Source organism: Betta splendens, chromosome 8 (genome assembly GCF_900634795.4).
Source record: "Betta splendens chromosome 8, fBetSpl5.4, whole genome shotgun sequence".
Lineage (NCBI taxonomy): Eukaryota > Metazoa > Chordata > Actinopteri > Anabantiformes > Osphronemidae > Betta > Betta splendens.
In genome coordinates this window covers 11,113,948-11,141,265 of record NC_040888.2, presented here as the reverse complement: position 1 = coordinate 11,141,265, position 27,318 = coordinate 11,113,948, and the positions used below count along the sequence as shown (strand labels likewise).

Genomic DNA, 27,318 nt, shown 5'->3' with positions numbered 1-27,318 from the left:
TCTTTTACTATCTTTTAGATATTTTAGAAATAATTATATATTTTCAAGAAACCCTTTGCATTCATTTTTGTCTATTTTTTAAACACACCGCTGCAGTGCTTTGACAATCTACTAGTAGATGTTTCACTGTTCTGGTAATCTGACTTTAGAATATTTTCGTAATACACTGGTAAAACTAACAATTTCTCTTTCTAAATGACAGAAGTCACATGTAATCCTTATGCAATTTTTACTTCTAGGAAAAAGGTTGATTAATAGTGTTCGGACAATCGAGCCAAACGTGGTATTATGAGCATTGCTTCCCTCTAGCGGTTTAAGTTAGCTACGACACTGGTTCTTCATTATGGACACAATAGCTTTTCCGGTTCAAACGTTGAATACAATATTCTTCACAAGTTTGGTAGATATTAAACGTTGCAGTGTCAAGAACGCACACAATTAAGCACGAATAATGAGAAAAATCAACGAATCATGTGTAACTAAAATTTTGAGTTCAGCTCGCTTGTTAGGGTTAAAATAAGACGAAATTTAAAAGAAGCACGTTTTGGTTTTATTTTGAAAAGCAATACCGGATGAATGTTACATGTTCTGATTTTGACTGCTCAAAAGATCGTAATAAGCAATGCTACTCTTTGTTAGGTGAAGTGACGATAAATATTATTTTAAAATACAATTGCTCAGTTAAGTTGTCATTCCTACCGCGGCTGTTGAGACGTTTTCGTGCAATTCAATCTAACCGCTGATAGTCTGATCGCAACAGTACTTATTTTGAAGTTAGCTAGCGCTAGCGTGTTAGCTGCTGAAACAACAGCTGCAGCTCGGAGGATGTCGCTTCACGGCAAAAGAAAAGAAATTTACAAATACGAGGCGCCATGGACGGTGTACGCCATGAACTGGAGCGTACGTCCGGACAAACGCTTTCGGTTGGCTTTGGGGAGTTTTGTGGAGGAATACAACAACAAGGTGGGTTAAAATTAGCTGTTATTCCGGGCTAAAACTGGTAACCCTTAGCCAGGTGATGCTAATGCTAGTCGTCCTGCGTAGCAACGAGGGATGAAGTCGCGGTATGTTTTGTTATTATTGCTCAGTATGATTTAGATATTGACTGTGGCTGATCGCATTACAGAACGCGATATTCATCCAACATCGGTTTAGCCTAACAGCACCACATACAGCTGGAATTTCCAACCACGTTGTGCTTTAAGTAGTTAGGTAAAACCTCACGCTTTTGTTTGTGCGCAGGTTCAGCTGGTGGGTCTGGAGGAGGAGAGCTCAGAGTTTGTCTGCAGGAACACATTTGATCACCCTTACCCCACCACCAAGATCATGTGGATCCCAGACACTAAGGGGGTTTACCCGGACTTACTGGCCACCAGTGGGGACTACCTGCGCATTTGGAGGGTAAGTAATTAGTTTTATACGGTAATTACGTTGCAGAAGAAACACTACAACAGATTGATTGTTTTATTAAATTTGGGAAAGCTGTTCAATATGTTCAATATGTGAGGTTTTTAAATTCAAATAGCTCCTGATATGCATTATTAGACAAGTTACAAGATCATTGTAGAAATCAGATATGTAAAAGACCTAAATTTGTTTAAATCAATCTGAAATCGTAAAGCCTGAGTCAAATACACTTAGTCTCTTTAGTTGTGGTTACAAATGAGTTGTAATTGCTAAGTGTGCTCTTGCCATCATCAAAACCTCCAGAACTGCTGCAGTGTAACCAACAATATGAGTGGCGAGAACCTGCAAGAACCTGCCTTGAACACCCTCCACCCTTATATCAAAGCCAGTTTAAATGAGAGACCAATTTTATGCCCCCAGAAGGGACAATGGCTTGTTTTGAGTGAAATGAGGTCTTTGCTGGTTGCTGTCCAACCAGTCAAATTTGCTTCTGACTAAATTTCTGTGCACTTTTCTCATAGGTCAGCGACACCGAAACCCGCCTTGAATGTTTGCTGAATAATAATAAAAACTCAGACTTCTGCGCGCCCCTCACTTCCTTTGACTGGAACGAAGTTGATCCCAATCTACTGGGTAAGAAATTTATACAGGATAATACAAAAATCGCGAGGATCCTATCAGTTGTACATTTTAGTTAGTTTTAAATCTGACTGTATGGTATTTTTCTACAGGCACCTCCAGCATTGACACTACATGCACCATTTGGGGTTTGGAAACCGGGCAAGTGCTGGGTCGTGTTAACCTGGTGTCTGGACATGTGAAAACTCAGCTGATCGCTCATGACAAAGAGGTGTGTATCTGTGCGCATGAACACTAAAATCAAGCCTTATTGACTTAGAACACTACTTATTGTTTGTCATGCTCTACAGGTGTATGACATTGCATTCAGCCGTGCTGGTGGTGGTAGAGACATGTTTGCCTCTGTGGGGGCTGATGGGTCTGTTCGTATGTTTGACCTCCGACACCTGGAGCACAGCACCATCATTTATGAAGACCCCCAGCACCACCCATTGCTTCGCCTCTGTTGGAATAAGCAAGACCCCAACTACCTGGCTACAATGGCCATGGATGGCATGGAGGTCAGTTGTTTTGCAGCTTTTTATACCCCGATCAAAGCCCTGAGAACTGAAAAATGACCTCACTCTACAAGTTTCTAACTGCTTCTGCTTAATAGGTCGTAATCCTGGATGTTCGCGTGCCCTGCACTCCAGTGGCTCGGCTCAACAACCATCGAGCCTGTGTGAACGGCATTGCGTGGGCCCCCCACTCCTCATGTCACATCTGTACTGCAGGTAAGGGGAGTTTTGAGGGACTGTTTTTACTCAGTGGTAAGAATTGAAATATGATTTGAGACATTCAGGTTTATGCATCTCAGCACTACTCAGTGGTTTGTAATAAAAGAATATCGTCTCACGACAAAGTACATAATCTGTATTGGCAGCAACTAAAAGATAAAATGCTGCTTATCTGGCAAAGTACAAATTATTTACCAGACCTGTGCTCATTAGCTTGGTCAATACATCAGTCGCTGCATAACGGTGGTTGCATTGCACAAATCTCTTAAGTGAGCTTCACCAGTTTAAACTGATAAGCTTTTGCTGGCACCTCTACTGTCAACAGATTGTCGTCCTTCATGCTCTGTTCACACAAGGCCGACATCTTAGCTCTCCACTTTGAATTTAACGTTGCCTCGGGTTTACAAACTGCCTAAAACACTGCTTGTTTTCCTCCCTCAGCTGACGATCACCAGGCACTGATTTGGGACATCCAGCAGATGCCAAGGGCCATTGAGGATCCCATCCTGGCCTACACTGCTGAAGGAGAGATCAACAATGTTCAGTGGGCCTCCACACAGCCAGACTGGATCGCCATCTGTTACAACAACTGCCTGGAGATCCTGCGTGTCTAAAGCCATGGACACTTAGATGAAGAAGAATAATGGTGTTGTTTCAGATCTTGACTTTTATCCCTTATCCCACTGCTTTCAAGAGGAGGATGAGGTTACAAGTGGACTTTCTCAACGTGTTTGGAGTATCACACACCCCAGTATAAGCCGGTTTACATTTCCTTCCACGTCTCTGCTTCATCTTTCTTCTACAATATGTGTTTAAGCTCTTATTTATTTTGCTCAAAAGGTAGTGTTCAGCGTCTGTACAGCAGCTGTAACAGGCTGAAAATCAGATTTCAGCAGCCAGTTGTGAGATTCTCATGAAGGATTTAGACGTTGTGCGTTTCATCTGTTCGTTTTGTAAAGTTCGATACAAACTACTGTAGATGGCAAAATGTGTCCTCTCTAATACAAAGGAACATGTTGTAGCTTTCTTGTACATAACATCTAACTGGTGATATGATCACTATAATAAAGTCTTGTGGCAACTTTACATTTTTCTAATGGGTGTGTGTCCTCATCCGACTGTATCCAGGCTCAAACTTTTAAAACTGTAAATTAAGCTGAGAGGGCTCTTTATTGTCACTGCAGTGGTGTGTGTTACTATATGACGTGTTAGGCTTCGTGTTGGATGATGAACAGCACCGAGAACCTACCAGAGCAACAATGTTCAGCCATTTAGCTTCTTAACTCTTTTCTTTTCATTTGTAGTAGTTTGTGTGTGGAAAGCTACAAACTTTTAACTATTTCTTCCTGCCTTTTTGTTGGTTTAAGTAATTAAAGGGTCATGTCCTTGTAGCATGCCAATGCAAGGCAGTTCTGTACATACATATAAATATATCTACTTAAGATGTTGTTAAGCCAAGTGTTCATGTTGTAGCTTTTTCATAAAGTTTATTATTGAATTTGCTCTAATAAATTGTATTCCTCAATGTCTTGAAACTAAACCGAAGTGTATGATTTTGTCCAGTTAGATGATGAAGGTTCAGGTTTTTATTTATGAAGTCATATAATGTTAAATTAATTGACGTTGGGATAATTAATCATCAAATGTGGTAGTTTGAGTTTTATTGCACATTAAAGGTCAACACTGATGCCAGCAGGTATCGTTTCATTTATACAGAACAGCAGGGCGGCCAGTTAATGCGTGACCCTGACTGGAACCTAACAGCTAAAGGTGTTCTGTATGTGGCTGTAGAGAAAGTGACATTTACGAAATAAAAACCAACGCTGACTGGCAGAGAACCTCTGCAGTACTTCTTTAATCTAAAAAAAGACAAATAACAGGAATTTGTGCTTCAAGAAACATTGTAGAGAATCATTTAAATGCCTGTAATAAGTCATTACAGTCACCTTATGGTTTGAAGATTGAATCGTTTCATCAAGGATGTACTGAGAAAAGAGTAGCGTCTATGATTGACAGCTTCCACTTCACCCATGTCAATAACTTGAGGTCCCTCTCTCCCCTGGGGATCCGGAGCGTGAGAACGACTCTTCCGACGTCGGCACTTTCGCTATCCACCATCTCTAACACACGGTGAAGAGCCCAGACTCTGGACGCTGCGCGAATCTGTCACGATTAATCATAAGAGCTACATTTAAATGCATGTGTGCGCGTTACAACAGCTTCTCTTGATCAAATGTTACATTTTAAACGCCGCTCCCTCCATGTCACTGCATTGAATTCTGAACCCTTCACATCTGATATTGTTTTTAGCATATATCAAAACAACAGAAAGCCTATACGGTCTAATACTCACAGTTATGACTGGCGTGTCTTAATGTATTCAACACATTTCTAGGTTGTTGTGAAAATACTTTCAATCCCAAATAAAGATACATTTCTTCTATACTCTAAATGTGCAAGTCTACAAAGTGAATGCAGATCATTCCTCACACGTGAAATATATCAGCAGTCCTTGACATTTCATCTCATTTTCATTCTCAAGGATTCCTTAGTGTGGGATGGATTTTGTGTAGCTTTTAGACCCACATGTGCTTAACACATACAGTATATATGTTTCTTTGCTTATTGTCAATGGAGGCTCCACAGTCCTTTCACCCTGCTGGGCAGAAATATTCTGTTCTTGCACATGACGTCTGGAGTGAAGGGATCCCACAGCGGCCTTTGCAGGCGCCGGTGAGTCCATAAGACCCAGGAGGCACTCTGAACCCTCAGAGACGCGGGAGACGAGGCTCCCCGCGCTACTCAGCAGCATCTGAACTGGACAGCGGGGGTTTAAATAGAGAAGTAGAGGAAGTAACAATCTGGTGGACTTGGCTTCTGTTTTCTGCTGCTGTTCGGTGTTTCTAGCTGCCTGGTAGCACGGGGTCGGACACGTGCCTCTGGATCTCCTGCATCGTGGTGGAGGTCTCCAGGTGCTCGGGGAGGGAAGGGAAGCGCTGGCTGCCACCAAGCGCTCTAGGAGACTCGTGGGTCCCCGAAAGCTGAGGAGGGGCGACGTCCGCGCCGCGGCGCCGCGGCGGCTCGGCCTCTGGCGACATGGACATGGTGTCGTCGGAGGCCACAGTGAGGTGAATCCCGCTGGACAGGGAGTCTTTGGATTTGTGCTTCAAGTCAGATTCTGGACTCTGGAAGTAGAAAGAGCAATTTGAGATTAATCACAGGATTAACATTTAAGGAGGAATAATAATAACGCTGAACCTGCACCTGTAGCGGCGAGGCCGAGCCGTGGATCTGCACTGCCTGGATTGGAGCGACGCCGAGGATTGTGGGTGCCCCCGTGTTGTACAGAGAGGTGGGGTGAGGCGGGCGAGGCCCGGGGGACACCGTGCTGTAGGCCGGAGGCACCGGGGCCATCTGCCTCTGGAGGAGCTGCAGGATCACGTTGATATCTGCCGTCATGCGGGTCTCCAGCCTGGCAGGGATGAAGCGGCGGCGTCAGCGAGCTCATTCTGTCTGATCTGCGCTTTCATTCGCCGCTCTCTTACTCTCACACACACACGAGGCCGACTGTCAAAACACTTGACTCTATCACTTTTCGGTCTCACCCCTGATCCCGTCTTATCTTTATTTGTCTTTCCCTCATGAATTCACCCAATGATCGCTCACAGCTTGGAACTCCTATGAAAACACAGCAGGGGAGGGTGTGAGGAGCTGAAAGCAAACAGTAGTTGCTGACTCCACCAGTAAAGGCGTCACATTCACAGCTTAACACCAGCAGGGGGTATAGCTCAGTGGTAGAGCATTTGACTGCAGATCAAGAGGTCCCCGGTTCAAATCCGGGTGCCCCCTCTTTTGTGTTGCCAAGCACTGAACTCGCCTGTTTAACTGCGACTGTAGCAGCTCCAGCCTGGACTCCAACTCACTGGGCCGGTCCTCAGCACAGGGCGGAGGGCGGAAACCGGCCACAAACTGTGGCCTTTGCTGGCTCTCTGAGAACTGGCTGCTTCTGCGGTCTGACCAGTAGCCGTAGAGGCCCGGCCTGCCGATGGCGGCTGCTGCTGTGCATAAGGGAATTTCAACACACCTAAGTTTTCTGCACAGAACTGGTTAAAGTTTTGATACTCCAAAATGAATTGTAAGTCCTTACCTGAGTATGGGGAGCCTCCGAGGTCCACAGGTGGAACCATCCCGGTTGATGGCCCACTGTGGGGCAGCATGTTGACGACCGCTGGGGGGTAGTCTCTCGTGTCGCCTCCTGCTGGGTACAGCTCCACTTTGCTCTGTCCAACAGGCTTCAACTCGTCGTCACTGGACTGTGAGCAGATGCTGGCGCTGCTGCACAGGTCCTCCCAGTGGGATCCGCCGTGATGGTTCAGCATGGCGCAGGACCGATCAGGGTAGGAGTCCTCGCGGTCCGTCCCGTCTGCGCCGACAGAGACAGACAGGTAAAGGTAAGTGATGGAGACTGGACAGAAACATAGTGAAATACCATCCTGCTGCTTGTAAGCATTCAGGCTCGCTCACCGGGCCGGTTCCGGCGCCGCAGGGAGCCCCTCCGATGCCTTGAGCGGCGGTAGCCACATTCAGAGTCTCTGCTCGGGGTTGGCTGGTTTATTCTATCTGCCTGATACATACCAGCTTCAGTAATTCAAAAATACACACCCGACTTCATGTTGGAATTAAACAAATTGATTATGTTCAATATGCATGTGTGTGTGTGTGTGTGTGTGTGTGTGTGTGTGTGTGTGTGTGTGTGTGTGTGTGTGTGTGTGTGTGTGTGTGTGTGTTGTGTGTGTGTGTGTGTGTGTGTGTGTGTGTGACACCACCCTCTGGCGGCACTCACATCTCTTAGGTTGAAGGTGATCTCTAAGTTGGTCCAGAACAGGTCCGAGAAGTCAGGATACATGTCCAACACTTCCAGCAGGTCGTCCCTCTGGATCTTGTGAAGGTCACAGTAGGTCAAGGCCCTGACGTCTGCACTAGATTTCCCTGGTCTCCCATACAGACTGATGGATTCTCCAAAGATATCATTCTTCCCTAAACCAAACAGAACCAAAAAGAGTTGTTAGCTTGAAAATCATTAAGAGAAAAAGTAACTGATAACTCCGAACAAGTAAAGAACCCAATGCCAATATCTGTCACTGTGATGGATGAATCTGATGCAAAGGAAAGGAAAAACAAGAAGTACAGAGACACTGGTCCTCAACAGTTAATGGCCTCCAAAAGCCCAGCTGGAAAAGAAATGACCTTTGCAGCCTGGATGTGAGTGCTGGACCTATTGATGATCAATGTCGCTGTGGAATGGAAGTGGAGCCGTGCCCAAACACCTCTGGCAACACACAGCAAGTGTCTGTGTGTGAGTGTGAGTGTGAGTGTGTGTGTGTGTGTTTGTGTGTGTGTGTGTGTGTGTGTGTGTGTGTGTGTGTGTGTGTGTGTGTGTGTGTGTGTGTGCGCGCGTGTGACTTGTTATTTTGTTTATAATGTGCTGATATGTTATGAAGACATTATAACTATGTTGAAGAATCAGTAACATACCCAGTATGGCCACCACCACATCATCCCTGAGGATCTCTATAGAGCCTCTGGAAATGAAGTAGAGGGCCGTGAGAATGTCCCCACTGTGGACCAGGGTGTCGCCGGGTGGAGCGTGGGTGGTCTTGAAGCGCATGGCCAGAGCCCGCAGGCAGCCTTTGTTGGCACCGCGGAAGGCCTTGCAGTTCTGCAGCAGGCTGCGGTTCAAATGGAGGCAGATGTCGGCCTGCAGACACTCAGGGAACCCCTTCAGAACCTGCAGGTCCACAGAAGCCAGGGCGTAATTAGCATAGTTCAGAGCACTTTGTCCTTTAGCGTGAACCCATTCATAGCTTCAACTTAAAAAGAAAGTGATGGGCGGAGGGAAGGGGAGCAAAGTGTTAATGGATTCAGCGGCTCCAAGTGATTATCTATTGTGACATCGAGTTGGCAGGCGCTAATGCTGCTCTCTGGCTGCGTCATGCTCTGCTGCTGTTAGCAGGCAAGCCCGAGCAGCAAAACGCACGTCATCACAAGAAACTGGGTCTCCAAATGCAACAAGCGCTGTGGAAACTCTCACACGTATGTATAAATAGGAAAGGGGGCACCTAGATTTGAACTGGGGACACACACCTCCCTTACTCAGGGTGATGCAAGACAAAAAGATGCCAATGACAAAATATCTTTGTTCTAAGTTTTAAAACATGAGAGGGGGCATCCGGATTTGAACCAGAGACCTCTTGATCTGCAGTCAAATGCTCTACCACTGAGCTATACCCCCATTGATCCACAGTACTGACTAGATCAACAATTCAGCTGTCCCACACATTGCACGGTCCCAGGCTACGTCTGCATGACTTACGGCATTCATGTCGATGCCATTGGTGTAGGACCAGGCATGCTGGAAGTACTCCTCCAGCCTCTGCCTCAGGCCTCCGGGGATCTGGTGGAATCGAATGAACTCTTTGACCCGCAACATCTGAGTGTGGTAGCGGGCAGTGCCAGAGTACAGTCTCTGGATGATGGCAGACACATTCCCAAAAATACTGGCGTACATCAGAGCTGCACAGAACAGGAATGTAGCATTTTAGGGCCGTCCTGGCAGACAGACGGTTGATGCCTAACTCGCGTAACACCTCATCTACTGATCCATCTGAGGGATTGGAGCGTTACACTACTTACAGCCAATCAACATGACACAGATGGAGAAGATCTTCTCTGGGTTGGTGTTGGGTGAGACGTTGCCAAAGCCCACACTGGTCAGGCTGCTGAAGGTGAAGTACAGGGCTGTAACATACTTGTCCTTGGTGGAGGGACCTGAGTTTAGGTCACTGTCATTGTACTGTTTACCGATCTGGTCGGCCAGGTTGTCCAACCAGCCGATCTTCATGCCCCCGATGCGAGCAGAGCTGGTGCGCTCCACATTGCCGATGGCGTACCATATACAGGCCAGCCAGTGGGCGATGAGGGCGAAGGTGCACATGAGGAGGAACAGAACAGCGGCTCCGTACTCCGAGTAACGGTCCAGCTTCCTGGCAACACGCACCAACCGCAGCAGCCTGGCTGTCTTCAGTAATCCAATCAGAGTGGTGGTCTGCGGCTGGAGGACAGAGGCAGAGTTCCAACATTAGCAAGCAAAGGTAGTTATAACCCATGACCATCCATCCATCTAATCATCCATCTAATCATCCATCTAATCATCCATCTAATCATCCATCTAATCACCCATCCATCCATCCATCCATCCATCCATCCATCTATCCATCTAATTATCCATCCATCCATCCATCCATCCATCCATCCATCCATCCATCCATCCATCCATCCATCCATCCATCCATCCATCCATCCATCCATCCATCCATCTATCTAATTATCCATCCATCCATCCATCCATCCATCCATCCATCCATCCATCCATCCATCCATCTAATTATCCATCCATCCATCCATCCATCCATCCATCCATCCATCCATCCATCCATCCATCCATCCATCCATCCATCCATCCATCCATCCATCCATCTTATTCTTACCTCCTCTGACCCTGAACGAAATATGAGCAGATCGAATGGGACGGCGGCCACGATGTCGATGAGGAACCAGCCCTTGAAGTAGTGCTGCGCGATGCGTCCCGGGTGGCTAACCACCTCATCGTTGTGGTTGACGTAGGTGGTCCTAAAGTTGATGAGGATGTCCACGATGAACATGACGTCCACGACCAGGTCCACCACGTTGAGGGGGTTGCAGGTGTAGCCGCATTTTCTCCTGCGCTCCTCCTCCACCTCGTTGAGAAGGAAGGCAGCGGAGTACGGCGTGAAGATGGCCGTGTAGATGACCAGCAGCAGGATGACCCAGTCCCACACGGCTTTGAAGGGGCTGTAGTGAAGGATGGTGTATCTGTGGATGCGCGGGGCCTGAAGCTTGTACTCTGGAAGCACGTCGGCACCAAGAGACAACACCTGAGGGGACAGAGGAAGGAAGTATAAACACAGACTGTAATTTACTATACATAAAAAATAGTAATGGACTGGGGAGAACTGTAGTAGCTGCAGGAGAGAGACTACCGCAACAACCAACAACCTAACCGCATCCTCAATTAGATTGTTACCATGGCAGCAACTTATCCACACTCAGCAGACACCTGTTAGATTTAGCGAAGGCAATTAGGTATTTACACATTATTAAATGAATCCCACTGACCGGTACCACTATCAGAGCCTCCAGGCTCTCATCCCGGTACGGACCGCAGCAGTAGAGGAGGAGGCTCCTCCACAACCTCCGCAGCTCCACCTGCCTGCTGTGCAGCGGCCATCGCCCCTCTGGCATCACTTTGTCGCCGACAAAATCAGCTGTGAGCGAATCCCTTTGCAGAGCTACTCTCGCTCCACAGGCACTTCACCGACGCAAAGCTCTGACAGCTCTTTTAAAGCGCCCACTGTGGCTTCACCTGCCTCCTGATTCACCATGTGATCCTGTTCTGTCCATATGACCCTTCCTGCTAATGCCCTGGTCAATTGTGGACCAGAGTAAGTGCTGGCATTGATTTTATGCCATGCAGAGAAGGGTTTTTTGCTAATGCCTTCTTAACTCGCAGTTGTCTACATCTACACTAACTAATGTCTCAGTTCCCTGTGCATTGTTGCCCTCCCCTTCACTCACAAACCCTCCAGTGGTTAGACTCTCATTTGCATTAAACTTTGCATAAATATGGTTGCAGTCCCCACGAAAAAAGAAGCAGGACTTGCATTATAGGCATCTCTTTGCACTATAGAAAACCCCCCTAAAAAGGCAGCTTCAACTTTCCCAGCTAAGATGGAACCAGTGACCAAAAATAGCCAAAGCACTAAAACCTACTAAATCTGTACTTGGTCTTATTTGGTAAAAAATAAGACAAACACAGAAAAAAAATAAAGTTGGAAAACAACCAAGGCCTGAATATTTATTATTGTGAGTGCTGTTGCATCATATGGAGCGAAGGTAAAGGAAAGAAACCACAGGATGGATTATTATTATTATTATGGATTTCCTTTCTGTGCCACTCCTTTGTGTGTCAGCAACTGAGCATGAACAGATGTGAGCAGTAATGAGAATGTAAACACACAAGCAAAGAGTTCACTCATCCAAGAAATTTTAAGCTATCGACGTGGTGCACAGCTCTGTTTCATAACGGCCGCCAGGGAACAACAACCAACACTGGTTGGCACGCAACGGCGCTCGGCCCCAACTCGGACATCGCTACAGTTCAGTTTCTATTTTTCCACCGATGTGAACGGAGGTTGGAGGGTTGAAGAGCAGGCGAAAGCTTGAATATTGAATAGCACATAAATTATAAACACATTATAAACACATTATAAACGCGGCTGCATCAGTGGAATCAAGGGTAGTGGAGTTTGCAGGATATGAAATTTAAAAAAAAAGTTTAGTTTTGAATAAAGTTAAAATGCAAAGAGCAAAATCTTATCATAAGCAGCTGCATCACGTCCATCCACACAGTAACTAAGACTCATCTTCCTTACGCGTCTGCACCTAATGCTGACAACCAGCCCATCCGTTCACAAACCTGTCGCTAGCCAGGTGACTAAAACCCGCGTGCACCTGTGCAGCTGCAGCGAGGTCGAAAGGGACAGATCACCAGAGAGTACTCACGGGCTGAAGTTTCTGCTTGAAGCTCATGCTGAAGCACAACACGGGGTAAACATCAGGAGAAGGACTAAGACTAAGAGAGAGCGAGGGAGACGGCAGCCTCTGTCCATGTGCCTGTACCTCCCTCCCTCCTGCTCCCTCGTTCACGGTCCCTGACTGTAGCCCAGCCCTCACAGTGGGATCCTCTTACAACCAAAAACGTAAATTAGACTGACAGCTCCTCCTCCTCCAGTCCATGCACAGCATTTCTTTTGAAACATGAACCACCTATAAATTGCATTCACTTTGAAAAGCAACTAATTGAAGCTGCAGGTTTCCTTCCAGTCTCCCTGTGGTAAACATTTCCAACACCAGAGGGCTCCACTGAGGCACAAACCCGCAGCCTCATTGGGCTTTTCTACAGTGAAGCTGCCGTCCAGTCAGACACACTGTGCGCCTCATGTTATGCAGACGAATCAATGTGAACACAGATCAATGGCAGCCTTCATTTCCCTTTTTGCAAGGTGCCAGTCGAAATCCAATTATAAAGACGGGATAACGAAACCTTTTCATTTCAGAAGGGAGCGAAACCAGCGTGCGTTAGTTGCACACAGACAGACAGCTGACGATCCGTCAGACGACCCGCGGGTGAGCACATCCCCTGTGCTGCGTCATCCGTCTGTGACCCCGCGGCTACGACGCAGTCGCTAGCACTGGAAACCGGCTGCAGCACGAAGACGGGGCCTGCAGCGCGCTGCGGAGGGCAAAAAGTGCTGCGCTTCCATTAGCTCCACAGGCCAAGGTCACAGGCAGCGTGGAGCCAGCCAGCGCTGCTCAATAGACTCACACTGCAGCAACAGCAACAGCAACAACTACTACAGCAACAGCAACAGCAACTACAGCAGAAACAGCAACATCTACAGCAGCAGCAGCAACAACAACAAGCTAACAGGGCTTCAAACAGATGTGAGCAGAAACACCACAGATCATCTGAGTTGATGTTCTTTTCCCACTGTTGTGTGAGATGATGGTGCTCTACCACATGGACACCGTCATGTGTTGACAGGTGGCACATGAGTCTGTTCTGCTGCCGGTGCCATGGTTGTCGCACCTCAGGTGAGATTATTGTTTCACACTTTCACCCTGTGACTGCAGACGTCTTTTAGCATCTCTGTTGAGCTAGAGGCCGAGTGTCGGTACAGAGAACAGCTTTGACACTGGATAATGATGAGACTGTTAGGTATCCATCAATGTCCATTAATACAGGACACCAAAAAGACAGACAGACAGACAGAAAAGAAGGAAGGAAGGAAGGAAGGAAGGAAGGAAGGAAGGAAGGAAGGAAGGAAGGAAGGAAGGAAGGAAAGAAGGAAGGAAGGAAGGAAAAAGAAAGAAAAAAAGAAAGAAAGAAAGAAAGAAAGAAGAAGAAAGAAAGAAAGAAAGAAACAAACAAACAAACAAACAAACAAACAAACAAACAAACAAACAAACAAACAAACAGACAAACAGAGACTTGCTCTTACCTGTGTGACGTGAGTGACTTTCTCTGTGACGTTCTGCGTCCGGTCTTTAATCTTACTGGGTGCGATGATTTCAATCTCGGTGGGTGAAGGCGGCCTCATGCGTTCGGAGCCAAAGGTCAGCGTAATCTGAGGGATGCGGCCGATTGTCCTGTGTCTCATCAGGTCAGAGTCTGAGGTGGAGTTCAGGGCGCTGGGCTTCAGATCTACAACAGACACGGGCAACGGGATGGGAAAGTGTAGGTGAAAAGAAAACAATCATGTAAATGAATGCCATGTGTAAGTGAAAGAGCAAGCGGAACGTTTCCTCCAGACACTCACTGCTGTTGGAGCGCGGGTCCCCGCATCGACTGCTCCACTCCGCCCTCATGCCGTCGATGTCGTCCAGAGACGAAGCCCGGCGAAGGCTGCGCACGCTGTCCCGGGAACAGCTCCGAGGCAGCGTCCCTCGGGGGAAGGCGGGCCCCGGGTCCAGCCGCTCCGCCAGGAGGGAGCGTCTCTTGGTGGAGGACTGGGCTGCGGGCGAGGGGGGGTCCACGTCCTGCTCTATCAGGGCCTCGGTCTCCGACTGCATGCAGCTCTCTTTGGATGGAATACGAAACTCCTTCAGTGGGACTTCCTCACTGTTTGGCTGTTGGAGAGACGGAAAATCCTAATTACAAGAGGATAATAAACATAATAGTGTGTGTGTGTGTGTGTGTGTGTGTGTGTGTGTGTGTGTGTGTGTGTGTGTGTGTGTGTGTGTGTGTGTGTGTGTGTGTGTGTTTACCTGCAAGTAGTCCACAACCACCCCTTCAAACTGGTCTTTGGAGAGAGAGCTTCGACGCATGGAGCGGAGCATGGGCAGCCTCATCTTCAGCCTGCGATTCTGACCTGAGTGAGAATCTCAGTTATTAAAACATATTACCCGTTCATAATACATTTTTATGTATGTATTCTAGATGTACAGATAAAAATTGTATTGCATTATTTTAGATTAGATTACATTTGATATACAAGCTAAATGTCATTTACTTAATAAATAAAATGGAAAATCTGGTTTCTCTTTAAAATTTGTTGACAGAAGAACTAATAAAATTAAAAACGTGTTTATCACCATCACACAACAGAAAAACATCAAGCTCCTCTAAATGTTAATGCACTTTATGCATACAAGGTTTAAGGGCTTTACAGTAAATCCATCCTTGGATGACTCTCTGCTTCAGGCTTGACTTTTTGTGAGAAGGATCCGTTAACTCCTGGAAGTCCAGGATGAACATGATGACGAGACCCTCCTCGTTCTTTACAGGCACGATGTCCACCAGGCAAGGTCTGCACGTCCCTTCACACACACACAGACAGACATCACACATCAAAAGGAAGCCTGAGCCCAAACAGTGACCTCTTTGCTCTTTCCACATGCGCCGCAGCTCCAGCTGGCAGGCGTCTGACGTTCTTTATGATGCCGTGCTTTTAAGGGAGGACGGGAGGGACGAATCCACAGGAGGGAGTGAAAGAGAGAGAGAGGGAGAGAATGAGAGAGAGAGAGAAGCAGAGCAGGAAAAGGGAGGAAACACTAAAGAGCTAAACGAGCAACGTCAGATCTAAATTCACACTGCAATCAGTGTGGTTTAAAAATAGAACTGGGTGATAGGGCAAATCACACACACACACACACACGCACACACACACGCACGCACGCACACACACACACACACACACACACACACAAAGAAAATCCTGTGACGCTTGTTTTGAATCGCCCTGTCAACTAGTTCCCAAATCCGCGTGCGTCGTCACAGCTCAGGTCCCAGTAGGACGCACCAGACAAAACAAATAGATGCTTAGCTGATTTGAGCTGGCAGGCTGATTGCATTTCCATGACAACCGCGCTGAACGGCGCCCGCCTCACGGCCCAAAAGTCCAACAAGAGCCACGCGTGCGTGCGCGTAGACAGTCAATGTGTTTCGGCAACCGGGAAGGATTTAAAACGAGTCCGTGCAGCTCAAGCCTCAAACTGGTGGCGGAAAAGTAGTAACACAACATTCAGTAAAATATGTGAACTGTGGATTACAAGTTTAAAAGTCAGCCTGCGTTATGGCTTTTATTTTCAGTAACTTCTCACATTTTGATCTGAATTTCAAAATAATAAGAATGTAATTTATGTGTCTGTTGATGATGTTTCTAACAATAAGAAGGTTTAGTTAGAAAAGGTGATAAAGGGAGGAAGTCTGGCTGAGCTCAGAGCCAAAAACACACCGTGCGATTTAAACCCTGATTGCGTCACACGTCTCACTTTCACGGCTGCAACCGGCGGGTTCGAACCCCGCTGGGTTCGGAGCGGCCCGTCTCACCTTCCTTGGCGTAGTAAAGAATCTCCACCTTGCACTGCTCAGAGCCGAGCAGGGCCTGCGCCAGCTGAGCCAGCGCGTTCTTCATGGTCCCGGGTCCCACCAGGAACTGGCACGTGCAGGGCTGCTGCATGATTTCGGCTCTGGTGAAGCCAAACATCTGGCAGAAGCCCTCGTTGCAGTAGATGATGCCACAGTTCTTCATCTGGGCGTTGGCGATCAGAAACTTGCGATCTGACAGACAGGGTATTAATTAATATTAACTCGGTAACACGATTTCATATTCAGCGCATTTGGACTAGGCTCTCATTAACAGAAGCCATGTTTACTTCTTCCTTTCCTTATTGCATTTAATCATTTGAGGTAATCACACTGTTCAAAGCTTAATCAAATACACCGAAGCCTCTGAACACATTTGCACCCGATGAGGTCTCCGCTTATAATTAACGCGTCTCCCTCGTCTGCACTCGACAATCAGCTCAAGTGGAAATAAAGCAGTTCAGGTTTCCTCGGCGCTAAACGCGTTAGCGACACAATTTCTCCCAAGGGAGCGAGAAGCAGGTGGACGCTTTAACGCGAGCACGGGCTCACGCAGCTGTTATATAGTATTTAAAGGCTGCACACCTCGGCCGATCTCAGCTGATCTCATCTGAACGTTTAGCAACCGGCAAATTACACTAGCTCAGCCGCGAGAAGGTAAGAATTGGACCAGATGCTTATTATAGAGGTCACAGTGGGTGCTGTTGGCCAAAACATTGGAGACAGCCTGAAATATACCAAAATACTATTTAATAAATCTTCTAAACTATTTAGAAGCTGTATAAATGTGTCAGCTCATTAATGTGGTGCTTTTACATCCGAACCCGCATGTGATGCTAATGATGCTAATAATCTCAGCTAACACCTGGACACCACTGTGTTCTGTAATTGTAAGGGCTTCATAGTGACCCTAAGATCATTTAGCATTCACCGCTATCACAGACTGTGATGTGCGGCCACCGAACCAAACACTGCGGGCAGCGAATTGGGACAGCTGTGTTCGAAGGCTGCTAATGGGGGGGTTCAATGAGGTGAACGCAAAGCACATGCATAACCTCCGCATCGTCGCACTGGCCCTTTTATTATCCCGCGGTGGAACTGGGTTAAACAGCTCTCACACATAACCGGCGTGCACGCTTTAAAGTAAAGGAAAGCACATCCTGTCCGACGTCGTTATCCGCCGATCGTCACACCGTTGCTAAGCAGCGCCGCCGCGGCACGTGCGCTCACCTGGCCGCGCGCGCGCACCTTGAGGGGCACGCGGTAGACGCGCGACGGAGCTTCCTTCCTCCGCGGAAGTTCGCGTGTTCCTAATGTCAGAGACCCCACGAAGCCGCGGGACGCGACGACCAGCGCGTCACGTGCTCTATCGTGGCGTCTGTAACGTAAGACGTCGAGCGAGCGCTCACAAGCAAACACACACAGGTGCAATAACCCCCATCAAAGATAAAAGCAGCTGCAGGGGCCTGTCACCATCACTGATACACTAGATTACATTAAGACCCAGAATAATGCAAAATAATACAAATACATGTATAATAAGGTCAGTAGGTTTACCCTGATTTGCAGTGTAACGTAAATGTAAAAAATGAAGACAGCAGTGATTTATTACGACCACGATGATCACGACTTGATCATATTTCAGCAGTTAATTATCCACTACAGGTAAAAGAAACGTTGCTCCAATAAACTTTTTCATGTTGGAGGAACTAAAAGCTGAAATCGCTTTAATAATCTTTTTTTTTTTTTATTTCATTAAGGATTCCTCCTCCTTCACATGACATATAAATGCGGCGTCGTTACCATGAGCCAGCTTTTAAACGACACGATGTTTGAAAGTGAAAAACACGCACGAACACTTGGTTGTTGTCACGGACGGCGTTGTATAATCACTAACAGCAGCTAAACGGAGCATCACCGCCACATGGTCGCTTCAAACGCACTTACTTTGCTCGTCGAATTTCCTGATGATAGTGTCCAGGTAGGTGTTCTGGAGCGCAACGTGGCCGCGTCTCACAGGCATTGTGGTGAGAGAAAAGACGCCTCCGACACATGAACTTACTATTTGCTAAATAAAACAGACCAGAAAGTGACCGGAGGGACGCGGTGGGAAACGGTGTGTTGCCACACGGAGGACGAAGCGTCAGAAGCGGGGCTTGTGCCTCTCGGTGGCCGCTGGTGATGGGGAGCGATGACGCGCTGGAGGATGATGGAGAGGGTGTCTGGTTGCCAGGGCGATCGCAGATGCAGGATGTTGGAGAATGGTAAAAAAGTACAGAAAACCACACACACACAGACGCACAAACCCGCGGGGAGCCCTGAACGTGAACGAGTCGTTTTCTCGGGGTTTAAAGTCCTCTACTCAGAGATGGGGTCCAGTTTTGGGCGACGCTCAGGAGAAAAGCTGTAGAAAGTAGGATCCGTCACTTTTTATAAATGCGGTTTTCTCCCTCATGTTGTGCCACTTGCGCGGTGAGGTCGACAAACGGACTCCTGTGAGCTGGGTTCATCGGATCCACCCCCGAATGTAAGCAGTGTCATTTCACCGGGGTTAGCCAGAACAGAAACGGAAATGGGATTTAATCTATATTTCACAATAAAGGTTTTATATTTTTACATGGCCTAAATCCAAATGTTTATTCTTCTAAACCTTCACAGCTTTTTACATTTTACAAGTTAATGAGCACCAACGACACATTTCAGGGGAAATAAGTAGAGGAAACTATCCTGAATTTAGCCTTTTGTGACGTTGTTGTAACGCAAAGGAGATTTCCTATAATTGCAGGTGTTTTATTTTGAAAGCCACGCCTTGAAGTCAAGTTAATTGCATTGCGGATAACTTCACAGTACCCTGACACTGACAGTGTGCAGACCCTCATCTGTCCACTCTGTTTCACTCACATCACAAGTCTCTGTGCCCAAAATAGTAATACCATCTCTCTCTGTAGCTGCCATCACACTTCTAGAGTATTATATGAATTTATAGCCATGATAAGATTTGAAATGCCATTCCTGTGTCCTGTGGTCGTGTGGTGTCATGTTCCTGGTCAGTAAAGTAACATTTTTGTTTCCTGTTAGAGGAGAGTCTTGTTTCAGGTTTACTTTTCAGGTCGTGTTGTGAGCAGAAACACTTAGATCAGCTGACACAGAGCAGACACTGGAGCCGGAGAAAGAGTCACCTGGAGAGGCTGCACGCGGCTCCCGGACAAACACGGCCCATTGGTGGGTTTGTTGGGGATGAACCGACACAGAGCAGCTTCATCTCATCTCAGGACGAGCAGCATTCACTCATTTTTTCTTACACTCCTCTCTCAGATTCTCCACGTGCGCGGACCGGAACCACTGCCATGAAGTGGCTCATGTGTTCCCTGATGGAGGGTGTTTGGAGATCAAACGAAAACGCAGCTTGGAGCTGAGGCAGCTGATCTGCGCTTTGTCTCAATGGCCCCGACGAAGCGAGGGCTAAAATTAACCGACCCCCCCCCCCCCCCCACCCACCCACCCACCCTTCAGTGTGAGCATCAAGTAAGACGGGAATGTGCGTGAGAGACAGATGTGTGTTTGCACCGATCGCCCGGCGCATAAAGGAACATTTATGACCTTGTCTGGTTTATAATCTCTCAAAAAAACATCAGTTAATGGCTCAACAGTGACTTATAAAAGCTGTGACCCTGTGGTAGAACATGAACCATTATAATCATGGCCAAGGGTTACTTAACTTATGCACACGCCGTTGTGGATCTCTCCGCTTCGGCCTTTTCTAGCGCCGTGCAAACATGTTTTTCACGGCTGACGTGACAGCTGTTGTCACCTCGCACTCGTCGCGTGAAGACAGTGGGCTTCGTCTCCGTCACCCGTCGCCTCTTCCCGCTCCGGCTGGAAGCTGTTGCCGAAGCGGGCGTCAAGGCCGCCTGAGGGTTTTATCTGCCTGGAATTCCTTCAGCTCAGGGTCGCCTGCAGCGCAGACCTGAGACCCTCCACGGCTGCGATAAACAGACACGCTGTACTTCACACACACTCGGTTGCCGGGTCTCACTTCCAAACACAACTCATCAGAGGGGAAAATCGGGAGATAACAAAGGGGGAACATGCTAATCGGGGCGCGCTCACGATTTTCCTGATTGGGTGAACTCAGTGTCGTGTTGATCCTCACGTACTGTGAACAGGCTGTGAGTCACATTTAGCTGAAACGTGCAGTGACTAAACACTGATTCGATGATTCAGATCATCTGAATTTCCATTTTAGGCTTTTGCTGTGTATGAAATCATTTTTTGACCACATTGGGACAAAAATTTAATATGTAATTACTTACTGTTACTTAGAGAAAGCAACACAAAGCGGATCCATGCATTCTGCTCTACGGTGACCAGGATATTTACCTCGGACTATACACCAGAGCAAGAGTTCCTGATTCGTGATTACACTTGTAATCTTCTTTGTAAGTCTCTCAACAATAAACCATCTGGTGTCATCATGGGAAGTAGAATTTTTGTAATCTCCAGTCAGGTGTCAGACGAACACGTGCAGGTGTTTTGTCACATGTCACGCGACACTGCTTTGGTCCACGGGTGTCTTTCTGCCCAGATATACACTAGAAGTCATTATAAGCCAAGATATTACAGGACGTGCACCCATCTGCTCAACAGTAGAGTCTGGCCAACAGGCAGAAACAATCAGCTGTGATAAATAGTGTCTGTGCTGCTGTAATACCCTAAAGTCCACTGTCAGCGCGTATGAAACTCATTATAAACGGGGCAAAACGCTCATAAACTTCATCTATGACGCTCTGAAACTCACAGACTTTGAAATCATATTGGAACAAAACGACACACATCAGTTCTAACACAAAGCGTTTAATTGTTACGTCTACATTACGTCACAGCTTGCAGCGTTGGGCTGAATGAGCTAACGTTACATTCACATCTGCTGAGGACTGACGAGACTTCTATTTAGGTCCAACACTGAAAAACACAACAAAGGCAAATAGAAGGGAGGGTTGGGTGTTACTGGGAGAAGCAGGGGACGGGGTTGAGTGGACGGGCAGATGGGTGGGAGTAAAATGGGAACATGAATCACGGCGTGTCCTTGGTGATGAACGCAGAGACCGCCAGCTTAGGCGCAGCTCCACTCTCATTAGAGGCAGACTTCTGCCAGCGGGGCTTCCACCAAAGCGACGGGCTTGGATTACAGCGTTTGAGCCGGAGCGTCCGCTACTCAGAGCCTCCTTCCCTTCTTTTTTATCGTCCCCGTCGCTACGAAAAAGCGCTACTGGTCACGCGGGGGTTGTGGGATTCATCCCGTGAGGTGGTGAATGTGATAGAGGTAAATGGGTTCCCCCTGAGCTGAGGCCGCTCCCCTCCACACCCACTTCGTCCCCGTCGACCAGAAAGGAAGACGTCTCGTGCAGCTGCGTTGGAGGAGAAATGATGGGTGGGAGGTTGAAGCCCCTCCTCTAATAGGCCTCCGCTCTAAACGTGTCCGACCCCCCCCCCCCCTCACGCTCCTCTAACCCGTACACATCTGTCCTTCCCTGCCTGCATCCTGCTCCATCACCGACGACCCGCCAGCGCACTTGTCCCGACACACGTCACATACACGATACACACCACACGTTCGACCTCCACTGCGCTACATGTTAGCTTCACACGACTGCTACATATCAAGGCCTTTTCCTATGGCAGCTAATCTGAAACGGCGCTAAAACATCTGGCCTCTCAATCGATCAATGAGGAGTCGTAACGGAGGGGATGAAACTAAAATGAACGAGGACGACGACTCTAATTGGGGGCTTTGGGGTTTGGATTAAAAAATATTTCATGAACTCCTCCATCATGACTGACACGAGGGAGAGTTCTCCGCTGATCAGTCCTTAAGGAAGATCTTTGTGCTCAGTGGTTGATTCCTTAATGATCTGAAAACGAAAGAGACATCAGGGTTAAACTCGAGAAAAAGCATCCAGTCAAGTGTTCAACACCGCCCCCCAGAGGGAACGGGTGAGAGGTGCAGTTCGGGCGGTGAACAGTACCTCTCCATCTCTGGTCTCCACCGTTCGAACCAGGATGCTCCTCTTCACGTGAGCCTCTGGGGTTTTGGTGTCCAGGTTTGTTTCTGAACAGAGACACAGAGCATGACTACAAACTCCATGGTCCCTGGACATTTACTTGTCAAAATGAGAAAAGCCGAGCTAATAAATGAGAAAAGTGTCTGACCTCTAAACTGCAGATTGGAAAAGCTCTGAACTGGAATAGTGATTCTGGGGAAAAGGAGAAGAGATAAGTGTAAGACTTGTTTATTGTCTATTCGTTGGATGTTTCTGCCTCCCGCTCACCTGCTCTCCTCCCCCTCCAGCAGCTTCCTGTAGGTAGCGATCTCTATGTCCAGGGCCAGCTTGACGTTCAGGAGGTCCTGGTACTCCTGCAGGTGCCTCGCCATCTCCTCCTTCAGCGCCTGGATCTCCTCCTCGAGGCGGCTCACCGTATCCTGGTAACCGGCCGTATCCATGGCGAAGCGGTCCTCCATCTCCCGGAGCTGGCGTTCCAGGGACTCGTTCTCAAAAGGGAGGAGACCGGCGCAATGAACTCAGGCCACGGTGCGCTCACATCACCTCAGACGCTACACGTCTGGGATCAAAGGGCCTCATTAGAAGCAGCTGGAGCTCGTAGCTCACTGTGGGAAGCTAGGCTGACTCACACCCATCGCATCACAGGTGGCAGACACTGATTGGAGACCAGTTGACAGCTATTACAGCAGAAGATGTGTTTTCAGGGGTCTTACTGTGCCGCGGAGGGCCTCCAGGTCACAGGTCACCGCTTGGATCTGGCGCCGGTATTCGTTGGCCTCCTGCTTCGCCTGACGAAGGGCTTCTGCGTGTCTATTGGCTGCATCCGTCAGGTCGGCAAACTGGACACAAACACACACCAGCCTGAGTCTGTGTGAAGCCCGTACAGGTACTACTCCTGCTGCTGCTGCGAGGCTGCTCTGACCTTGGATCGGTACCACTCCTCGGTCTCCTGCATGTTTGAGGAGGCCATGGTCTCATACTGGACCCTGATGTCCCTCAGAGCGGCGGTGAGGTCCGGTTTGGACACGTCCACATCCACGTGCACCTGCTGGGCCATGATCTGGTCCTGCAGCTCACGAAGCTCCTGGATGGGACAAATAGGAGGAGGACACATTCAGAGGAGCTGGTGTTTAAAATGATGGGGCTGCATGTTATTCGTTTCGTTCCCACCTCCTCGTGAATCTTCTTCAGGAAGTTTATCTCGTCCTGCAAGGCGTCAATCTTCCTCTCCAACTGGACGCGATTTAAGGATGCTTCATCAACATCCTAGAGTAGGAGGCGTGTAGAGGAGTGAGGCGTACAGAGCATCACGTGCTGTCTGATCCTTCATCACATTAGAAACATGTACCTGCCGGAAGCTGTTCAGGCTGTTCTCAGCATCCTGTCGCAGACCGATCTCCTCCTGCAACCTGATGAAAACAGGCAAAAAGTCCTAAATACTAAAAAAAGACTAAATAAACAAGGACTAAATATTGTTTATGCTATTTTATTGTGTTTTTCCAGAGCTCCTCCTCACGCTGCAGGAAAAGACAGGGGCTCAGCTGAAAGGGCAGCTTACGCATCATTGCACATTCACACTGATCTAACACAGAGGCCTTTCCCACGGGAGGGAGTTCACACACACACACACACACACACACACACACACACACACACACACACACACACACACACACACACACACACACACACACACACACACACACACATACACACACCACCCAGACACCCTTCTACCAATCACAGACATCAGGACATGAATCCTCAAAGTTAGGTCAACGTCTGCACAGCTTCAGAGCGAGTTTGCTGAGAATGGTTCATGGAGGAAAGCACAAATCTTTGAAGCGACCTTTGACCTCCACCGCCATCACTATTTTTCCCATACGCTTTCATCGGTCCCATCTTTTGACTGATCTAAATGATAGATTTCTGCTAAATGCCTGAATATGCGCATGTGACTGCAGTGCTTGGGCATTTCCGAGTAACAGCGGACAAGAGAACATCTGCCCCCTTTTGTGCGGCGCTGCCATTGTGTGCGCCTCATTCCTCCACACTCACTCAGCGGCGACCAGGGGTTCAGTTAGGATCAAGTTTGTAAAGAGGTATTGAAGAGTAAAACCGCGCGTTCAGCGCAGTGATTCGCATTCCAACGGCAGACAAACCTGACCTGCATATAAATGGATCCATCACATCAGCTAAAGAAGCAACAAACCAGCACTTAACCAAAGCTTTTGCCCAAACAGCAACCAGTAACAAACAGGAAGAAAAACTGTAGAAGACAAAAGAGGAAGTGTCTAATGTGACTGTATAAAACCTATATATGTGTGTGGATCAGTCCAAAAATCAGCACATATATTTATATATATATTTATATTTCAGATTTTACCTTAGCTTATAATAATAATTGAATAATAAATCAAATCTGTGCAGCATTATTGTTTCATGACAACGTGCATGACATCACAGCGTGGCCACGGGAGCCCCGCCCTCTTTGCTTCTACCTTTGCCTGAGGGTGCTGAGGTCTGCAGCCAGGTTGTCCTTCTCTATCTCCAGCCGGGCTTTTCCGGCCGTGAGGCCGTCCACCTGCCGCCGCAGCTCCCTCAGCTCCTCCTGGTAGATGTCTCCCAGGCGGCTGGGCTCCCTCCCCTTCAGCTGGTTCAGCTCGGCGACCAGCACCTTGTTCTGCTGCTCCAGCAGGCGCACCTTCTCGATGTAGCTGGCGAAGCGGTCGTTCAGGCCCATCATCTCCACCTTCTCGTTGGTGCGCGTCTCCTTGAACTGGGCCTTCATCAGGGTGTCGGCCGAGAAGTCCAGCCGGTCCACGGGGCTCCCCAGGAGGAGGGCGCCGGTCGAGCCCAGGGAGACGCGGGACACGGGGCTGGAGTGGGCGATGCTGCGGGGGGTCCCGTGCCAGGAGAGGCGGCCGGAGGAAAGGCTCCCCATCCGGACGCCTGCGGAGCCTGAGGCCTGTGGCCCGAAGCGCTTCCTGTATGAGGACTGCACTCTCTGACTCTCCATGATGGGGAATGAGACTCCCTCAGGGCACAAACCACTCTTTTATAGAGGCAGGCGAAACCCCCGAGTCCAAAGCAGAGAGGCCACAGGGTGGGGCCGGGGGGAGGCGGGGAGGGAGGGAGGGGGGGGGGGGGGGGGACTCTGAATGGGACAAAAAGAGAGAGAGGGCTGGTTTACATGACACTCTGAGGGATGTGTGCCAGGGTTTGCGTCCACTCCACTACTAATGTCTCTCTCACTCCCCCTCCGCCCCTCTCTCCCCCGACTCACCCGTCTCTCACTTTTACTTTCACCCCTTTTTGTCTCCCTCTCTTTCTTTCTGTTCCAGCTGAATGAAAAGGAATGTGTGACAGGCTCCGGCCACCAAATCAAGCCGACCACACATGGGCTGAGTTTGATCAAAGAAAGGCATGAAGACATCTTTAGTTTCTAGACAGAAAAAGAAACTGCAGACACTAAGATTAATTGTAAAATATTAGTGATATGTTCAACATATAAGCCTGTAGATTTACACCCACTGTGAGGAAACAAACAGGCTGTGGGACAAAACCTCAGCGCTGCCACTTAACAGTTATATAACAAGTACATGACGGCCCACAGCCGATTTGAATAGAGTCAGCATCGTACCTTCATTCATCTAATGCTCTTAGTGTTGTACTATAAAATGCATACATTTATATATTTATTATACCACACACACACACACACACACACACACACACACACACACACACACACACACACACACACACACACACACACACACACACACACACACACACGATATGAACCCCAAAAGGAATAATGCAGGCGGCATAACAAGACCATCTCCTCCCATCGCCTTGACAACCGCGGGGCGGCTACGTCAGCGCTTCAACTTCTTTCTGGCCGAGATGTAATTTGTGGAGATGAGATTGTGACTGATCGTCTGCTCTCCCTCGGCTGATGAACGTCCCTGAAGAAGAAAGGAATTAAAGCATTAGAGTTACAATCCATGTGAGCAGGCTCCTCTGAAAATCTCATTTGGATGAATAAATGCTTTATTGTCAGTCACATAACAAAAATAAATTCTAGTTAGTCGTATTCATCACTAATGGATTATACGATTCAAGCCAGGATTAGGAGTTTCCAAGACTTAAATAGAGGACAATGGAAAATACAGTACACCGAAAATACACTTTATTTGAAGTCTAAATAAAACATGCAAATGTGCCTGGTGCTTTGCTACAGGTAGTAAAGCTCCAACAGCAGCAGGACATAAAGAGCTTCTTTGTTACTGGCTCATGAAATCACAAGGACTGGAAACTAGTGGTACCAGGAGACAGTGAATGAAGCCCAGTACGACTTTACTGTCTGGCTTCAGGGTGTTGGTGCTTTTTAAAGGAGGAGAACAACAACACAGTGTTTTGAATCCCAATTGGTCCCTGTTGATAGAGGTTAAAGAAGATGGAACCATGTAAGTCTGGCACGGGTGTGTTGGTTTAAAACGCTCTATCGCTAAGGGTTTACGGCACAGCTGCATCATTAAGGTGACAGTTATCGTCTGGCCTTTCCAGATTTTTCAGACGGCGACAGCAGTTGCCTCAGATCTGGTCACTGAGGTAATGCGTCCCGCAGATTAAACATCCAGAAGAAGAAAGAGGTGGAGCAGGCCTCTCCCTCTCACCGCTCACTGCTGCTGAGTCCAACAGCTGATTCATGTGTCCAACATGATGAGACCATCTCATTTGTAGGACCCTCGTGGAAGGGGGGTGTGGGGGTGAATCCTAATGCGGTTGAACTCAGGCCAAGGCAACATGGCTGCCAGTTAAGATTGACGGTGTAATACCCAACGCTGGCATTTTACACCCAGAATCCCCGGGGTGCGTCTCTCACAGCCACATACCAACCTGAATCCTGGCCAACCAGCTGGAAATCCACAGATACAGATGCAAATGGCATTTAAACATGGAG

At 48.0% G+C, this 27,318-nt stretch overlaps 3 protein-coding genes and 2 non-coding genes across 10 annotated transcripts; 2 read left to right on the top strand and 3 right to left on the bottom strand.

Annotated features, from left to right (window-relative positions):
* Positions 1-563: 563 nt before the first annotated feature.
* dcaf7 (ddb1 and cul4 associated factor 7) lies at positions 564-4,302 on the top strand. Its single transcript, XM_029158155.3, has 7 exons — positions 564-963; positions 1,243-1,401; positions 1,929-2,040; positions 2,139-2,257; positions 2,337-2,546; positions 2,642-2,759; positions 3,204-4,302. Exons 1-7 carry the CDS (start codon positions 826-828, stop codon positions 3,374-3,376), a joined length of 1,029 nt encoding a protein of 342 aa, XP_029013988.1. The 5' UTR covers positions 564-825; the 3' UTR covers positions 3,377-4,302.
* Positions 4,303-4,586: 284 nt separating this feature from the next.
* Positions 4,587-18,785, bottom strand: kcnh6a (potassium voltage-gated channel, subfamily H (eag-related), member 6a). Of its 6 annotated transcripts, none has more exons than XM_029158148.3 (16): positions 18,235-18,782; positions 16,252-16,482; positions 15,072-15,239; positions 14,688-14,791; positions 14,240-14,549; positions 13,922-14,124; positions 10,310-10,735; positions 9,456-9,873; positions 9,136-9,335; positions 8,298-8,550; positions 7,606-7,799; positions 7,287-7,386; positions 6,910-7,185; positions 6,640-6,820; positions 6,027-6,234; positions 4,587-5,947 (listed from the first exon to the last, which is right to left on the bottom strand). In XM_029158148.3, exons 1-16 carry the CDS (start codon positions 18,308-18,310, stop codon positions 5,666-5,668), a joined length of 3,630 nt encoding a protein of 1,209 aa, XP_029013981.1. In that variant the 5' UTR covers positions 18,311-18,782; the 3' UTR covers positions 4,587-5,665. The 6 variants fall into 6 exon arrangements, 5 of the variants coding, with proteins under 5 accessions (XP_029013981.1, XP_029013982.1, XP_029013983.1 ...); XM_029158149.3 differs by having other exon boundaries at positions 6,640-6,817; XM_029158150.3 differs by having other exon boundaries at positions 15,090-15,239.
* On the top strand, positions 6,540-6,611 carry trnac-gca (transfer RNA cysteine (anticodon GCA)). Its single transcript has one exon. It is a non-coding gene; the product is annotated as a tRNA-Cys (tRNA).
* Positions 8,983-9,054, bottom strand: trnac-gca (transfer RNA cysteine (anticodon GCA)). The gene has a single exon. It is a non-coding gene; the product is annotated as a tRNA-Cys (tRNA).
* A 2,340-nt stretch (positions 18,786-21,125) lies between the features above and the next one.
* Positions 21,126-25,394, bottom strand: gfap (glial fibrillary acidic protein). The gene is made up of 9 exons (XM_029158154.2): positions 24,851-25,394; positions 23,698-23,758; positions 23,520-23,615; positions 23,272-23,433; positions 23,063-23,188; positions 22,617-22,837; positions 22,498-22,541; positions 22,314-22,396; positions 21,126-22,199 (listed from the first exon to the last, which is right to left on the bottom strand). The coding sequence occupies exons 1-9, from the start codon at positions 25,366-25,368 to the stop codon at positions 22,158-22,160; spliced, it is 1,353 nt and encodes a 450-aa protein (XP_029013987.1). The 5' UTR covers positions 25,369-25,394; the 3' UTR covers positions 21,126-22,157.
* Positions 25,395-27,318: the final 1,924 nt, after the last annotated feature.

What these genes read in the sequence shown, in the direction of transcription:
- dcaf7 (XM_029158155.3), top strand. Translation starts at nt 826, where the DNA reads ATGTCGCTTCACGGCAAAAGAAAAGAAATTTACAAATACGAGGCGCCA. An exon ending in TGATCGCTCATGACAAAGAG is followed by an intron (nt 2,258 to 2,336) that starts GTGTGTATCTGT and finishes CATGCTCTACAG; the next exon opens with GTGTATGACATTGCATTCAG. An exon ending in TGGCCATGGATGGCATGGAG is followed by an intron (nt 2,547 to 2,641) that starts GTCAGTTGTTTT and finishes TCTGCTTAATAG; the next exon opens with GTCGTAATCCTGGATGTTCG.
- kcnh6a (XM_029158148.3), bottom strand. Translation starts at nt 18,310, where the DNA reads ATGCCTGTGAGACGCGGCCACGTTGCGCTCCAGAACACCTACCTGGAC. An exon ending in TCACCTTCAACCTAAGAGAT is followed by an intron (nt 7,387 to 7,605) that starts GTGAGTGCCGCC and finishes GGTATGTATCAG; the next exon opens with GCAGATAGAATAAACCAGCC. An exon ending in GCGGCGCCGGAACCGGCCCG is followed by an intron (nt 7,186 to 7,286) that starts GTGAGCGAGCCT and finishes CTGTCGGCGCAG; the next exon opens with ACGGGACGGACCGCGAGGAC.
- gfap (XM_029158154.2), bottom strand. Translation starts at nt 25,368, where the DNA reads ATGGAGAGTCAGAGAGTGCAGTCCTCATACAGGAAGCGCTTCGGGCCA. An exon ending in GCCTGAACAGCTTCCGGCAG is followed by an intron (nt 23,616 to 23,697) that starts GTACATGTTTCT and finishes CTCCTACTCTAG; the next exon opens with GATGTTGATGAAGCATCCTT. An exon ending in TGAAGAAGATTCACGAGGAG is followed by an intron (nt 23,434 to 23,519) that starts GTGGGAACGAAA and finishes TGTCCCATCCAG; the next exon opens with GAGCTTCGTGAGCTGCAGGA.